The 17,688-nt window shown below is 51.5% G+C and overlaps 1 protein-coding gene across 1 annotated transcript; it reads left to right on the forward strand.

The window, feature by feature from the left end:
* Positions 1–12,404: 12,404 nt before the first annotated feature.
* On the forward strand, positions 12,405–17,207 carry LOC149427685 (rho-related GTP-binding protein RhoG). Its single transcript, XM_089667775.1, has one exon. It carries the CDS (start codon positions 12,635–12,637, stop codon positions 13,208–13,210), a length of 576 nt encoding a protein of 191 aa, XP_089523901.1. The 5' UTR covers positions 12,405–12,634; the 3' UTR covers positions 13,211–17,207.
* The last annotated feature ends 481 nt before the right edge of the window (positions 17,208–17,688 follow it).

Consider the following 17,688-nt stretch of genomic DNA (forward strand, 5'->3'; position numbering starts at 1 on the left):
CCCAACACTGACCCTCCCTGTAAGCCCAACACTGACCCTCCCTGTAACCCCAACACTGACCCTCCCTGTACCCCCAACACTGACCCTCCCTGTAACCCCAACACCGACCCTCCCTGTAACCCCAACACTGACCCTCCCTGTAACCCCAACACTGACCCTCCCTGTACCCCCAACACCGACCCTCCCTGTAACCCCAACACTGACCCATCCTGTAACCCCAACACTGACCCTCCCTGTAACCCCAACACTGACCCTCCCTGTAACCCCAACACTAACACTCCCCATAACCCCAACACGACCCTCCCTGTAACCCCAACACTGACCCTCCCTGTAACCCCAACACTGACCCTCCCTGTAACTCCAACACCGACCCTCCCTGTGACCACAACACTGATCCTCCCTGTACCCCAAACACTGACCCTCCCTGTAACCCCAACACCGACCCTCCCTGTAACCCCAGCACTGACCCTCCCTGTAACCCCAACAGTGACCCTCCCTGTAACCCCAACACTGCCCCTCCCTGTAACCCCAACACCGACCCTCCCTGTAACTCCAACACTGACCCTCCCTGTAACCCCAACACTGACCAATCCTGTACCCCCAACACCGACCCTCCCTTTAACCCCAACACTGACCCCCCTGTAACCCCAACACTGACCCTCCCTGTAACCCCAACACTGACCCTCCCTGTAACCCCAACACTAACCTTCCCTGTACCCCCAACACTGATTCTCCCTGTAACCCCAACACTGACCCTCCCTGTAACCCCAACACTAACCCTCCCTGTAACCCCAACAGTGACCAATCCTGTACCCCCAACACCGACCCTCCCTGTAACCCCAACACTGACCCTCCCTGTAACCCCCAACACCGACCCTCCCTGTATCCCCAACACTGACCCCCCTGTAACCCCGACACTGACCCTCCCTGTATCCCCGACACTGACCCTCCCTGTAACCCCAACACTGATTCTCCCTGTACCCTCAACACCGACCCTCCCTATAACCCCAACACTGACCCTCCCTGTAACCCCGACACTGACCCTCCCTGTAACCCCGACACTGACCCTCCCTGTAACCCCAACACTGACCCTCCCTGTAACCCCAACACTGACCCTTCCTGTAACCCCAACACTGACCCCCCCTGTAACCCCAACACTGACCTCCCTGTAACCCCAACACTAACCCTTCCTGTAACCCCAACACTGACCCTCCCTGTAACCCCAACACCGACCCTCCCTGAAACCCCAACACTGACCCTCCCTGTAAGCCCAACACTGACCCTCCCTGTAACCCCAACACTGACCCTCCCTGTACCCCCAACACCGACCCTCCCTGTAACCCCAACACCGACCCTCCCTGTAACCCCAACACTGACCCTCCCTGTAACCCCAACACCGACCCTCCCTGTACCCCCAACACCGACCCTCCCTGTAACCCCAACACTGACCCATCCTGTAACCCCAACACTGACCCTCCCTGTAACCCCAACACTGACCCTCCCTGTAACCCCAACACCGACCCTCCCTGTAACCCCAACACTAACACTCCCCATAACCCCAACACGACCCTCCCTGTAACCCCAACACTGACCCTCCCTGTAACCCCAACACTGACCCTCCCTGTAACTCCAACACCGACCCTCCCTGTGACCACAACACTGATCCTCCCTGTACCCCAAACACTGACCCTCCCTGTAACCCCAACACTGACCCTCCCTGTAACCCCAACACCGACCCTCCCTGTAACCCCAGCACTGACCCTCCCTGTAACCCCAACAGTGACCCTCCCTGTAACCCCAACACTGCCCCTCCCTGTAACCCCAACACCGACCCTCCCTGTAACTCCAACACCGACCCTCCCTTTAACCCCAACACTGACCCCCCTGTAACCCCAACACTGACCCTCCCTGTAACCCCAACACTGACCCTCCCTGTAACCCCAACACTAACCTTCCCTGTACCCCCAACACTGACCAATCCTGTACCCCCAACACCGACCCTCCCTGTAACCCCAACACTGACCCTCCCTGTAACCCCCAACACCGACCCTCCCTGTATCCCCAACACTGACCCCCCTGTAACCCCGACACTGACCCTCCCTGTATCCCCGACACTGACCCTCCCTGTAACCCCAACACTGATTCTCCCTGTACCCTCAACACCGACCCTCCCTATAACCCCAACACTGACCCTCCCTGTAACCCCGACACTGACCCTCCCTGTAACCCCAACACTGACCCTCCCTGTAACCCCAACACTGACCCTTCCTGTAACCCAAACACTGATCCTCCTTGTACCCCCAACACTGACCCTCCCTGTAACCCCAAAACTTACCCCCCCTGTATCCCCAACACTGACCCCCCCTGTGACCCCAACACTGACCCCCCTGTAACCCCAACACAGATCCCCAACTGTAACACCAACACTGCCCCTCCCTGTACCCCCAACACTGACCCTCCCTGTAACCTCAACACCGACCCTCCCTGTAACCCAAACACTGATCCTCCTTGTACCCCCAACACTGACCCTCCCTGTAACCCCAAAACTGACCCCCCTGTATCCCCAACACTCACCCCCCTTGTGACCCCAACACTGACCCCCCCTGTAACCCCAACACAGATCCCCAACTGTAACCCCAACACTGACCCTCCCTGTAACCCCCAACACCGACCCTCCCTGTAACCCCAACACTGACCCTCCCTGTAACCCCCAACACCGACCCTCCCTGTATCCCCAACACTGACCCCCCTTGTACCCCCAACACCGACCCTCCCTGTAACCCCAACACAGATCCCCAACTGTAACACCAACACTGACCCTCCCTGTACCCCCAACACTGACCCTCCCTGTAACCCAAACACTGATCCTCCTTGTACCCCCAACACTGACCCTCCCTGTAACCCCAACACTGATCCTCCTTGTACCCCCAACACTGACCCTCCCTGTAACCCCCAACACCGACCCTCCCTGTATCCCCAACACTGACCCCCCTTGTACTCCCAACACTGATCCTCCCGGTAATCCAACACCGACCCTCCCTGTAACCCCAACACTTACCCTCCCTGTAACCCCAACACTGACCCTCCCTGTAACCCCAACACTGACCCTCCATGTAACCCCAACACTGACCCTCCCTGTACCCCCAACACTGACCCCCCCTGTAACCCCAAAACCGACCCCCCTGTATCCCCAACACTGACCCCCCTTGTACCCCCAACACTGACCCTCCCTGTAACCCCAAAACTGACCCCCCTGTATCCCCAACACTGACCCCCCCTGTGACCCCAACACTAACCCTCCCTGTATCCCCAACACTGACCCCCCCTGTGACCCCAACACTAACCCTCCCTGTATCCCCAACACTGACCCCCCCCTGTGACCCCAACACTAACCCTCCCTGTATCCCCAACACTGACCCCCCCTGTAACCTCAACACAGATCCCCAACTGTAACCCCAACACTGACCCTCCCTTTATCCCCAACACTGACCCCCCCTGTGACCCCAACATTGACCCCCCTGTATCTAACCCCTATATATTGCCGCTCGCTCTCCCTCACATGGGCGTCTGCATTCATTTTCCTTTTTAGGTTTTTCTCCTTTATTCTCTCCTGGTGATCCTGCCAGTAACACACTTCCTGTCCTCGGGTGACAACTCCCCCTGTGCCCTGTCTATGGAGGAGCAGCATGGGCCCGCTGTGGATGACTGTCAGAGCTTAGACAGGTGGTGATGTCATCTCACCTCCCCCCATGTGTCAGCATTTGGGCCTGCTGATTGGTCACTCAGAATGGGGTGGAGTCATATGCTCCCCCATACCTGGAAGCTCTGCCCCCTTAACACAAGATCCAGCAGTGTGAGAGGGGTGGCTGGGTATGTACGTGCCCCTGCTGGGGTTGGATGTGTGGCCAATCAGCAGCCCAGAATGGGCAGTGACAGGGGCTCTTCAGGGACCTCGCCGTAGAGTGTGGCAGGGGCGCCCCCACATGTACAGCACAAGGATTGCTGCTTGTCCGAAGTCCACCATTCTCTCCTCACCAACTCCATGACCATCATGGAAGGTGACCTCCTCTAAACCTCTTCCAGGTGACCCTTCCAGGTCCATGATTCCCCACCACTGGTGGTCACACGTATGATATCCTCCACGTGTAATGTGCCACCACCTCCCATCAGCAATTGTTCCTCTGATTGTGAATTCCGGAATCTTCCCAGACGTTCCCGGCGGGATCTGGAGCTTCCTGCACATTCCACGCACTTCAGAGGGACAGAAATCTCGGAAAACTTCCCAGACTTTTCATGTAGGAAATCCAAACTTCCTGAACAACTGAACTGCTCACAGGGAGGCCGCTGTCCAGATCAAAGTCTCCAGAAAAGTCACATGACCTCGGCCTGGCGCACGGCAGGTGCCAAGGATTTCCCTGGAACAGATGGCAAGTTTGCAGTTAAAGTGATTGCAGCCAATCAGACTTCCACGTGACCGATCTCCATCTGTAACCACGAGACTCATCTCCATCTGTGACCACGAGACCCGTCTCTATCTGTGACCACGAGACCCGTCTCTATCTGTGACCACGAGACTCGTCTCTATCTGTGACCATGGGACCCATCTCCATCTGTGACCATGGGACCCATCTCCATCTATGACCATGGGACCAATCTCCATCTGGGACCACAAGACCCATTTCTATCTGTGACCATGGGACCCATCTCCATCTGTGACCATGGGACCCATCTCCATCTGTGACCATGGGACCCATCTCTATCTGTGACCACGAGACCCATCTCCATCTGTGACCATGGGACCCATCTCTATCTGTGACCACGAGACCCGTCTCTATCTGTGACCACGAGACTCGTCTCTATCTGTGACCATGAGACCCATCTCTATCTGTGATCACGTGACTCATCTCCATCTATGACCATGGGACCAATCTCCATCTGGGACCACAAGACCCATTTCTATCTGTGACCATGGGACCCATCTCTATCTGTGACCATGGGACCCATCTCCATCTGTGACCATGGGACCCATCTCCATCTTTGACCATGAGACCCATCTCTATCTGTGATCACGTGACTCATCTCCATCTATGACCATGTGACCCATCTCCATCTGTGACCATGTGACCCATCTCTATCTGTGACCATGAGACCCATCTCTATCTGTGACCATGGGACCCATCTCTATCTGTGATCACATGACTCATCTCCATCTATGACCATGTGACCCATCTCCATCTGTGACCATGGGACCCATCTCTATCTGTGACCATGAGACCCATCTCTATCTGTGACCATGAGACCCATCTCTATCTGTGACCACGAGACCCGTCTCTATCTGTGACCACGAGACCCGTCTCTATCTGTGACCACGAGACCCGTCTCTATCTGTGACCATGGGACCCATCTCTATCTATGACCATGGGACCAATCTCCATCTGTGACCATGGGACCCATCTCCATCTATGACCATGGGACCAATCTCCATCTGGGACCACAAGACCCATTTCTATCTGTGACCATGGGACCCATCTCCATCTGTGACCATGGGACCCATCTCCATCTGTGACCATGGGACCCATCTCTATCTGTGACCACGAGACCCGTCTCTATCTGTGACCACGAGACTCGTCTCTATCTGTGACCATGAGACCCATCTCTATCTGTGATCACGTGACTCATCTCCATCTATGACCATGTGACCCATCTCCATCTGTGACCATGGGACCCATCTCTATCTGTGACCATGAGACCCATCTCCATCTGGGACCACAGGACCCATCTCCATCTGTGACCATGTGACCCATCACCATCAGTGACCATGTGACCCATCTCCATTCATGACCACATAACCCATCTCCATTTGTGACCATAGGATCCATTTCCATCTGTGACCACCTGACCCGTCTCCATCTTTGACCACTGGACCCGTTTCCATTTGTGACCATGGGTCCAGTCTACATCTGTGACCACAGGACCCATGTCCACATCTGTGACCACGTAAGCCATCTCCATCTGTGACCACATGACCCATCTCCATCTGTGACCACATGACTTATCTCCATCTGTAACCACAGGACCCATTTCCATTTGTGACCATGGGACCAGTCTACATCTTTGACCACAGGACCAATCTATATCTGTGACAACGGGACCCATCTCCATCTGTGACCACGTGAGCCATCTCCATCTCTGACCACCTGACCCATCTCCATCTGTGACCATGTGACCCATCTTCATCTATGACCACAGGATTCATCTCCATCTGTGACCACAGGACCTGTTTCCGTTTGTGACCACGGATCCAGTCTACATCTGTGACCACGGGACCCATTTCCATCTGTGAACACGTGAGCTATCTCCATCTGTGATCACATGACCTATCTCCATCTGTGACCACCTGACCCATCTCCATCTGTGACCACGTGATCCATCTCAATCTGTGACCACGTGATCCATCTCCACCAAAAATTCATTAGTTGGGGCCTAAAAGCCAAATCCTAGTCCAGACACTGTCATACGGGGGAGGGGAGGCACGTCTGTTGTGGGCCCAGTTGAAGTTAGCTGTTGATGAGGACTGTCGGTGACTTTGTGAGGGGTGTGATGGTGGAGGCAGTAAAGGTAAGTATAGGCACCGGAGGGTAAGTAGTATGAAAGGTTCTCGGGGATTTCTCTGACAGGTTCTCTTATAAAGAATATCCATACCGGAAATACTGTTGTAGCCAATCAGAGGGTCAGAGGTCACAGTAAGGGGCCTATCAGCTGGCTGATCTTACACACTGCCTTCCAGCTCAGGCAAGTGATGGGGCAGGAGATGACCTCTGACCCCCAAATAAAGAGGGGCAATATAAATCATGTTAGCCTGGACAGTGACCACCGAGGTCAATGCCAATCAACCTACCAGGAGGACCCCCCAATCATTGTGGAAAACATACAATGTCTACCCTGCTGGGAGGTGAGCTGAGGAACCGAGTGCAGCAAGGAAAGCATGCTAACCACGAAGCCAGAGACACCAAGGACACACCACGGAGACACCACAGAGACACCAAGGAGACACCAAGGACACACCACGGAGACACCACGGAGACATGGGCGGAAGGCATTCTCCGCCAACCTTTTATATATAGAGCTGGAGATTCTATTTTTGAAGAGTCAGGAAGATCTGGTGTGACTTGGTGAAGGCGATAGTCAGGGGGAAGTTGTGTGAAATGAGGAAGTGGCCGGAGAGTGTCACATGGAACTTCCTCTTTGTGAGCTGCAGGAAATAGTGAAGGGAATTTCTTCACATTCTTTACTGGTAGAACATTTCTGGAAAGCTGAACTGATGAAACTGAGTTACAGGACACCACAAGATCTCCCAACCATGAATGACACAGGTCACTGACCCCCCATCCCAGGACACCACAAGATCTCCCAACCATGAATGACACAGGTCACCGACCCCCCATCCCAGGACACCACATGATCTCCCAACCATGAATGACACAGGTCACCGACCCCCCATCCCAGGACACCACAAGATCTCCCAACCATGAATGACACAGGTCACCGACCCCCCATCCCAGGACACCACAAGATCTCCCAACCATGAATGACACAGGTCACCGACCCCCCATCCCAGGACACCACAAGATCTCCCAACCATGAACGACACAGTTCACTGACCCCCCATCCCAGGACACCACAAGATCTCCCAACCATGAATGACACAGGTCACCGACCCCCCATCCCAGGACACCACAAGATCTCCCAACCATGAATGACACAGGTCACCGACCCCCCCATCCCAGGACACCACAAGATCTCCCAACCATGAATGACACAGTTCACCAACCCCCCATCCCAGGACACCACAAGATCTCCTAACCATGAACGACACAGTTCACCGACCCCCCATCCCAGGACACCACATGATCTCCCAACCATGAATGACACAGGTCACTGACCCCCCCATCCCAGGACACCACAAGATCTCCCAACCATGAATGACACAGGTCACTGACCCCCCATCCCAGGACACCACAAGATCTCCCAACCATGAATGACACAGGTCACCGACCCCCCATCCCAGGACACCACGTGATCTCCCAACCATGAATGACACAGGTCACTGACCCCCCATCCCAGGACACCACAAGATCTCCCAACCATGAATGACACAGGTCACCGACCCCCCATCCCAGGACACCACGTGATCTCCCAACCATGAATGACACAGGTCACCGACCCCCCATCCGAGGACACCACGTGATCTCCCAACCATGAATGACACAGGTCACCGACCCCCCATCCCAGGACACCACAAGATCTCCTAACCATGAACGACACAGTTCACCGACCCCCCATCCCAGGACACCACGTGATCTCCCAACCATGAACGACACAGGTCACGACCCCCCATCCCAGGACACCACATGATCTCCCAACCATGAATGGCACAGGTCACCGACCCCCCATCCCAGGACACCACGTGATCTCCCGACCATGAATGACACAGCTCACCGACCCCCCATCCCAGGACACCACAAGATCTCCCAACCTTGAACGACACAGGTCACCGACCCCCTATCCCAGGACACCACGTGATCTCCCAACCATGAATGACACAGGTCACCGACCCCCCATCCCAGGACACCACAAGATCTCCCAACCATGAATGACACAGTTCACTGACCCCCCATCCCAGGACACCACGTGATCTCCCAACCATGAACGACACAGGTCACCGACCCCCCATCCCAGGACACCACGTGATCTCCCAACCATGAACGACACAGGTCACCGACCCCCCATCCCAGGACACCACAAGATCTCCCAACCATGAACGACACAGGTCACCGACCCCCCATCCCAGGACACCACAAGATCTCCCAACCATGAACGACACAGGTCACTGACCCCCCATCCCAGGACACCACGTGATCTCCCAACCATAAATGACCACAAGATCTCCCAACCATGAATGACACAGTTCACCGACCCCCCATCCCAGGACACCACAAGATCTCCCAACCATGAATGACACAGGTCACCGACCCCCCATCCCAGGACACCACGTGATCTCCCAACCATGAATGACACAGTTCACCGACCCCCCATCCCAGGACACCACAAGATCTCCCAACCATGAATGACACAGTTCACCGACCCCCCATCCCAGGACACCACAAGATCTCCCAACCATGAATGACACAGGTCACCGACCCCCCATTCCAGGACACCACGTGATCTCCCAACCATGAATGACACAGTTCACCGACCCCCCATCCCAGGACACCACAAGATCTCCCAACCATGAATGACACAGTTCATTGACCCCCATCCCAGGACACCATGTGATCTCCCAACCATAAACGACACAGTTCACCGACCCCCCATCCCAGGACACCACGTGATCTCCCAACCATGAATGACACAGGTCACCGACCCCCCATCCCAGGACACCACGTGATCTCCCAACCATGAACGACACAGGTCACCGACCCCCCATCCCAGGACACCACAAGATCTCCCAACCATGAACGACACAGTTCAGCGACCCCCCATCCCAGGACACCACAAGATCTCCCAACCATGAACGACACAGTTCACCGACCCCCCATCCCAGGACACCACGTGATCCCCCAACCATGAACGACACAGTTCACTGACCCCCCATCCCAGGACACCACAAGATCTCCCAACCATGAATGACACAGTTCATTGACCCCCCATCCCAGGACACCACGAGATCTCCCAACCATAAACAACACAGTTCACCGACCCCCCATCCCAGGACACCATGAGATCTCCCAACCATGAATGACACAGTTCATCGACCCCCCATCCCAGGACACCACAAGATCTCCCAACCATGAACGACACAGGTCACCGACCCCCCCATCCCAGGACACCATGTGATCTCCCAACCATGAATGACACAGGTCACCGACCCCCCATCCCAGGACACCACGAGATCTCCCAACCATGAATGACACAGGTCATTGACCCCCATCCCAGGACACCACAAGATCTCCCAACCATGAACGACACAGGTCACCAACCCCCCCATCCCAGGACACCACGTGATCCCCAAACCATAAACGACACAGTTCACTGACACCCCATCCCAGGACACCACAAGATCTCCCAACCATAAATGACCACAAGATCTCCCAACCATGAATGACACAGTTCACCGACCCCCCATCCCAGGACACCACAAGATATCCCAACCATGAACGACACAGGTTACCGACCCCCCATCCCAGGACACCACGTGATCTCCCAACCATGAATGACAGAGTTCACCGACGCCCCATCCCAGGACACCACGTGATCTCCCAACCATGAATGACACAGTTCACTGACCCCTCATCCCAGGACACCACGTGATCTCCCAACCATGAATGACACAGTTCACTGACCCCCCATCCCAGGACACCACAAGAGCTCCCAACCATGAATGACACAGGTCATCGAACCCCCATCCCAGGACACCATGTGATCTCCTAACCATGAATGACACAGTTCACCAACCCCCCATCCCAGGACAGCATGTGATCTCCTAACCATGAATGACACAGTTCACTGACCCCCCATCCCAGGACACCACAAGATCTCCCAACCATGAATGACACAGTTCACCGACCCCCCATCCCAGGACACCATGTGATCTCCTAACCATGAATGACACTGTTCACCGACCCCCCATCCCAGGACACCATGTGATCTCCGAACCATGAATGACACAGTTCACCGACCCCCCATCCCAGGACACCACAAGATCTCCCAACCATGAATGACACAGTTCACCGACCCCCCATCCCAGGACACCATGTGATCTCCTAACCATGAATGACACTGTTCACCGACCCCCCATCCCAGGACACCATGTGATCTCCGAACCATGAATGACACAGTTCACCAACCCCCCATCCCAGGACACCACAAGAGCTCCCAACCATGAATGACACAGGTCATCGAACCCCCATCCCAGGACACCACAAGATCTCCCAACCATGAATGACACAGTTCACCGACCCCCCATCCCAGGACACCATGTGATCTCCTAACCATGAATGACACTGTTCACCGACCCCCCATCCCAGGACACCATGTGATCTCCGAACCATGAATGACACAGTTCACCAACCCTAGTGTGAGTGTTACAGAGAGGGGTAGTGTGAGTGTTTGGGTCAGAGCCAGGCTAAGGGGTAGGATTGCAGGGACTCGTAGTGTTGGGATTACTGAGATGGTTAGTGTTGTCAATGTCATTGCCCAAGTACAGCCAGCGGCCATATTTGGTACAGTAACATCACTGCTATCCCTGCCTCGGATTTCGTGGGTGCAAGCATCTGCAGCTTCCTTGGAAACCACTAATAGCAGGAAGCCGTCATATGTGGAAGTGGTAGAAATACTGCTTACTGTATATAATATCGGGCATTTGTCTGAATGCCAGAACAACAAAGTTCAATTCTAGGTTGGACTTGAACCATTGGTTCGTCTCGAATCTGGAGACCACAGATTATCCAGCAGTGTAAGCCTGGCCAGCAGCAGGGCAGTATTTATGAGGGATAATAGGCCTAACACGTGTACGCCTGACCATTGCTGATCTGGTCAGATTTCTAATCTCGAACCAAAGGACTTTCCTCCAACTCACGGCAGTGGCAATCCCAAACCTCATCCCTATAGCGGGTCGGGCAGGGACGTGTGTTGGCTGTAGTGTGCATCCTTCTCCTTGGTTTTTGAGGTGTGACTGACGGACAGTGTTGGGTGGTAGTTCAAAAGTTTGCCTTAGGACAAGTAGCTGTTTTGTTTTTTATTATTATGGGGGGATATGAGTACTTTATTATCGTATGTGGCGATTCTACAACTCCAACCAACAGACGATTACAACAATAATAATTTAAAAATGGTACTAGGAGACATCTAGACTACTCAGTACTCGGTGGACATGGATTGATGTCCCGCAGATATGACCATTTACTCCTGTTATGGCTGGCTCGGCCATACGACAAAAAGGCATACAGGGACCTGCCATCTTCAACCCCCCCACAAACACTTGGTTGCTGCCATTGCCCCACTTCTCTGTGGTGACAACCTGCAAATGACCACCACCGGCACTTTCACCTCCAGGTCCTGGACGATTCTATGAATCTAATAAGTCAAAGATGTTGAGAACGTGGAAGTTCTATATTGTTACCAACTATTCTTATCAAGTCTTTTTAGACGTTGTACTGTAATCTACTATATGAACATCGGCTTTATCAGAATGCATGTTCCAGAGTCTGTACACCCAACCTGATGGATTGAGGGGGGTGGGGAGGGTAAAATCTTCTCCAAACTCTGATTTCCCAGCTACCAGCTGAAGCCGTTGTGCTGGAGTCTTCTGTCATTGAAGGTTTGGGCGTTCCCCATTGTTTAAATTACATTGACTTCTACAAGAGGAGTAAGACTCTGCAATATTTAGGGGAGATCTTGCTGTTGGTGTGCCCTATCATTGTGAAGAAGCCAGTTGGTTGTCCAGCCCCCCGCCTATTCAAGATATTGGTTTTAGGGAGACTTATCCTTGCCAGATATGTTCGATGTTGAAGTTTCGTACATCTGACTTCATTCTTTCTTTTCCAGGTTGCTGAGATTGGACACAACGAAAACAATGCAGAGCATCAAGTGTGTGGTAGTCGGGGATGGAGCTGTAGGGAAAACTTGTCTTCTCATCTGTTACACCACCAATGCTTTCCCCAAGGAATACATCCCCACAGTGTTTGACAACTACAGTGCCCAGAGCACAGTGGATGGAAAAACCGTGAGCCTAAACTTGTGGGACACAGCCGGCCAGGAAGAGTATGACCGACTAAGGACATTGTCTTACCCCCAGACCAATGTCTTCATCATCTGCTTCTCCATTGCCAGTCCACCATCTTACGAGAACGTAAAGCACAAGTGGTATCCTGAAGTGGGCCACCATTGTCCTAACGTTCCCATCCTCCTGGTGGGCACCAAGAAGGATCTGAGAAGCAACCCGGATGTCATCAAAAAGCTAAAGGAGCAGAACCAGCTTCCCATCACCTACCAACAAGGCGTCAGCTTGTCCAAGCAGATCCACGCAGTGAAGTACATGGAGTGCTCAGCGCTGAACCAAGAAGGCATCAAAGAAGTTTTCTCAGAGTCAGTGAGAGCCGTCCTCAACCCGAATCCAGTTAAAAAGAAGAGTCCATGCTTCTTACTGTGAAAAGAAGATGCCTCCAAGATGATAATCTCGTCACTGTGACCTCCTTCTGTTGATCTCAAATCACGTGACTTTGTCCTGAAGAACCACAGCCTAAGTAGACCTCAAAGACCAACATTACAGACTCTTCTATGTGTTCCTTACGTAAGATGTTCAGTAGACCAAAGAAGCCCCTGATGGAGGCTAATATTTCAGACACCTCCAGCAATGAATTCAATGATTTTGTCTATTCCTCTGTCGGGTACAACATTTTGCACCTCAGAACATTCCTAGGATATGAGAAGATGTCTCATGCTTTGTGTTGACACCACCTGATATTTTTTGAAGTGAAAAACACAACTATGCAAATTCTTCTTACATGATGAGATATTTTAATCACAATGCCGCATTTTTACATTTTTTTCATCATAATCGTGTCTTCTTTTTAATTTTTTTTTTCTGCTTCTTGAAGAACCAGCAGCCGTATTACAATATGTGAAGCTTGAAGATGCGGATGAACTCTTGCTTGGCGCTATTTGCATCTAAACTGGCCAGATAATGTCATTCCAATGCAAAAAAAAACCAACCTGCGAAAAACTGCAATTTTGGGGTCCCTATGGCTCTAACAGTGAATCCCCATGAGGAATAATTTTAACATCAGAGTTTTTGTGTGGCCACCACCTGTGTACAGCAAGTCATAAGTGGTCAGGTCTGAAGGAGACCATTTATGAGCTTCTCCTCTGATTCTGCAACTCCTGGTATAACACAGAATTGTCACCCTTGGTATCCCCCCATCATGCCTCTTCTGAGTTCCTCCTCAGTCTGATAAGGTTAGAAGGCACAAAAGTGACATTCTTCTGCTTTCACGTTATATTATGCCCCACAAATATTGGGATGAAGAGGACTCCAGAAAGCCACGTCCGATGGACGCCGAAGACGCAGGATTTCATGGAACAGCAGCTCCTAGCTGCTTCCTGCGTGTGAACTTCCCAGTGTCACTGGCCTGGAGCTCGGCTGTCTATGGAGGTGACGTAAGGGTGCACAGATGAAGTGTCCTTACCCCCGGGGACAAGGCAGGAAGAGCCTCACTCTGGAATGTTGGTGGCTTCCTCAGCTAAAGAAAATGAAACCAAATTAGTAACTGGCTATAACTTCAATAGTTATTTTAACATCTCCACGAATAAAGTATCCATAGGAGTCCTTCTCTAAAGTGAACCTGCCATTGGTAGAGAGCTAACGAGCCACAATAAATGTCCAGTAGGCCACGTGCCCACAATTTTTATACGGCACGCGAACTATAGAGAGGTGCTTGTTTTGAAGGACACAGGAAAGGGGTGGAGGGGTGCCACAGCTCCGACTTAGAAATGTACATACTGTGCCGAATTTCAGGGTGTTTAGGGGGTCACACTGAAGAGGTACTAACCACAGATTCAGGTACTCTGTTCCAACACGTCTGCACTATAGAGACCGGACATTTCCCAACCGGTGCCAAATACTCTATAGGTGACAGTGATCCCAGATTATCCATTTGGTCTTGGATCATGTTTGAAGATCCAAAGTAGAGCGATGAAGGACTTCTTCCATCATCGGCTATCAATACAGCTGGTGCCCAACAGTCAGAGTAGCTTGTGTGACCATACACGGGGCTCTACGAGGAGTTAGCAGGCACTCTCCAAGTCAACAAAAAACTGAAATATCATCATAGTTCTCTTGTAGGCATTCAAGATGACACAACAGAAGAATTGACTAGGTCATAAATATGGAGTACATAAATCAATGCCAATTCTTTGTGCACCAATGAAGACAAGTGGATACTGGAGAAAAAGAAGAGCAGTGACTTCTTCACGGCCATAAAAGTGTCATCAGATAAAGGATATTTAACTGATAAGCCACATTACCCACCATATGATAAACTCTTCCAGCTTCTTGCCAGAAATGAACACTTATAAACTTCTCATAGAACCCCCAAGGAATCCTCATGGAACTTTCATAAAACTTTCAGTGAACCCTTATGGAATCATTGTGGAACCCTCAGAAAAACCTCCTGGAATCCGTTTGGAGCTCTTATAAAACCCTCATTAAATCTTTGAGAAACTTTCACTAAACCCTCATTGAATCATTATGAAGCCCTCAAAAAACCCTATTGAAATCCTTGTGGAACCCTCATAAAACCTTCAGAGTGCCCTCATAGAATCTTTGTGGAAGTCTCAAAGAAGGGCTGTGGACCTCATTAGATCCTCATGAAACCCTCGTGCAACCCTCATGGATCCCCCATGGAGTCCTCATGAAATCCTCATGGATCCCCTCTGAACCCCTTATGGAGTCCTCATGAAACCCTCATGGATCCCCTGTGAAACCCTTTTGGAGTCCTCATGGATTGTTCATGTTTCTTGGCCTAGTTTGCCAAATCTTTATATTTTATGTCATATATCAGACCACAGGAACACAGTATATCTGTTTGCTAAACCTTGTAGAACACAAACATCTCTTTCTGGCCAGTATGTATATTTTTATAGATCTGTGTAAGTGAGGTATTAGTAGTGTACTTGGATAGATACATCAAGGTGCCCATAGTTGCAAGATTTTCTATGGACTGATGGTGACATACGCAATCCACATCCGTCAAGCATACTGGTTTACACATCGTAGACACCCCCAGAAGATGTATGGAAGGAAGGTCTCAGAGCAGAAGATGTATGGAAGGAAGGTCTGAGAGCAGAAGATGTATGGTAGGAAGGTCTCAGAGCAGAAGTTGTATGGAAGGAAGGTCTCAGAGCAGAAGATGTATGGAAGGAAGGTCTCAGAGCAGAAGATGTATGGAAGGAAGGTCTCAGAGCAGAAGATGTATGGAAGGAAGGTCTCAGAGCAGAAGATGTATGGAAGGAAGGTCTGAGAGCAGAAGATGTATGGAAGGAAGGTCTCAGAGCAGCAGATGTATGGAAGGCAGGTCTAAGAGCAGAAGATGTATGGAAGGAAGGTCTCAAAGCAGAAGATGTATGCAAGGAAGGTCTCAGCGCAGCAGATGTATGGAAGGCAGGTCTCAGTGCAGCAGATGTATGGAAAGAAGGTCTCAGAGCAGAAGATGTATGGAAGGCAGGTCTCAGTGCAGCAGATGTATGGAAAGAAGGTCTCAGAGCAGAAGATGTATGGAAGGAAGGTCTCAGTGCAGCAGATGTATGGAAAGAAGGTCTCAGAGCAGAAGATGTATGGAAGGCAGGTCTTAGAGCAGCAGATGTATGGAAGGAAGGTCTCAAAGCAGAAGATGTATGCAAGGAAGGTCTCAGAGCAGCAGATGTATGGAAGGAAGGTCTTAGAGCAGAAGATGTATGGAAGGAAGGTCTCAGAGCAGCAGATGTATGGAAGGAAGGTCTCAGAGCAGAAGATGTATGGAAGGAAGGTCTCAGAGCAGCAGATGTATGGAAGGAAGGTCTGAGAGCAGCAGATGTATGGAAGGAAGGTCTGAGAGCAGCAGATGTATGGAAGGAAGGTCTGAGAGCAGCAGATGTATGGAAGGAAGGTCTGAGAGCAGCAGATGTATGGAAGGAAGGTCTCAGAGCAGAAGATGTATGGAAGGAAGGTCTCAGAGCAGCAGATGTATGGAAGGAAGGTCTGAGAGCAGCAGATGTATGGAAGGAAGGTCTCAGAGCAGAAGATGTATGGAAGGAAGGTCTCAGAGCAGCAGATGTATGGAAGGAAGGTCTGAGAGCAGCAGATGTATGGAAGGAAGGTCTGAGAGCAGCAGATGTATGGAAGGAAGGTCTGAGAGCAGCAGATGTATGGAAGGAAGGTCTGAGAGCAGCAGATGTATGGAAGGAAGGTCTCAGAGCAGAAGATGTATGGAAGGAAGGTCTCAGAGCAGCAGATGAAAGAAGTTCAATATTTTATCTACTCAACCATCAGTATCTAACTCAGGGTTCCATGGTTTGTGTCCCGTCAGTACTCAGATCGCTGTGTTCCTGGTATACGCCTCGTAGCCGCTGTTTTCTCTATCAATATTTCTTAATAAAGAATATTATATTTATCGTTGTGTCTCTGAAGTCACACTAAATAAAGAACGACCCTTTTATAGAATGGATTATGGGTAAGAGCTCTGATCTCCAGGCAAAAAATCCAATTCTACTCATGAAGTATTTATTAATTGGTGATCGGTCTGATGACTGTGCCAGTATCTGGAGCCATGACTGGTGATCAGTCTGATGACTGTGCTGGTATCTGGAGCCATGACCGGAGACCAGCATGATGACTGTGCCAGTATCTGGAGCTATTGCCGGTAACCAGCATGTTGGCTGTGCCAGTATCTGGAGCCATGACCGGAGACCAGCATGATGACTGTGCCGGTATCTGGAGCCATGACTGGTGATCAGTCTGATGACTGTGCCGGTATCTGGAGCCAGAATTGGTGATCGGTCTGATGACTGTGCCGGTATCTGGAGCCATTACCGGTGATCAGTCTGATGACTGTACTAGTATCTGGAGCCATTACTGGTGATCGGTCTGATGAC

The sequence above is a fragment of the Staurois parvus genome, unplaced genomic scaffold (genome assembly GCF_062004578.1).
Source record: "Staurois parvus isolate SC_StPar_1 unplaced genomic scaffold, SC_StPar_1.0 ptg003582l, whole genome shotgun sequence".
In the NCBI taxonomy this organism is placed as follows: domain Eukaryota; kingdom Metazoa; phylum Chordata; class Amphibia; order Anura; family Ranidae; genus Staurois; species Staurois parvus.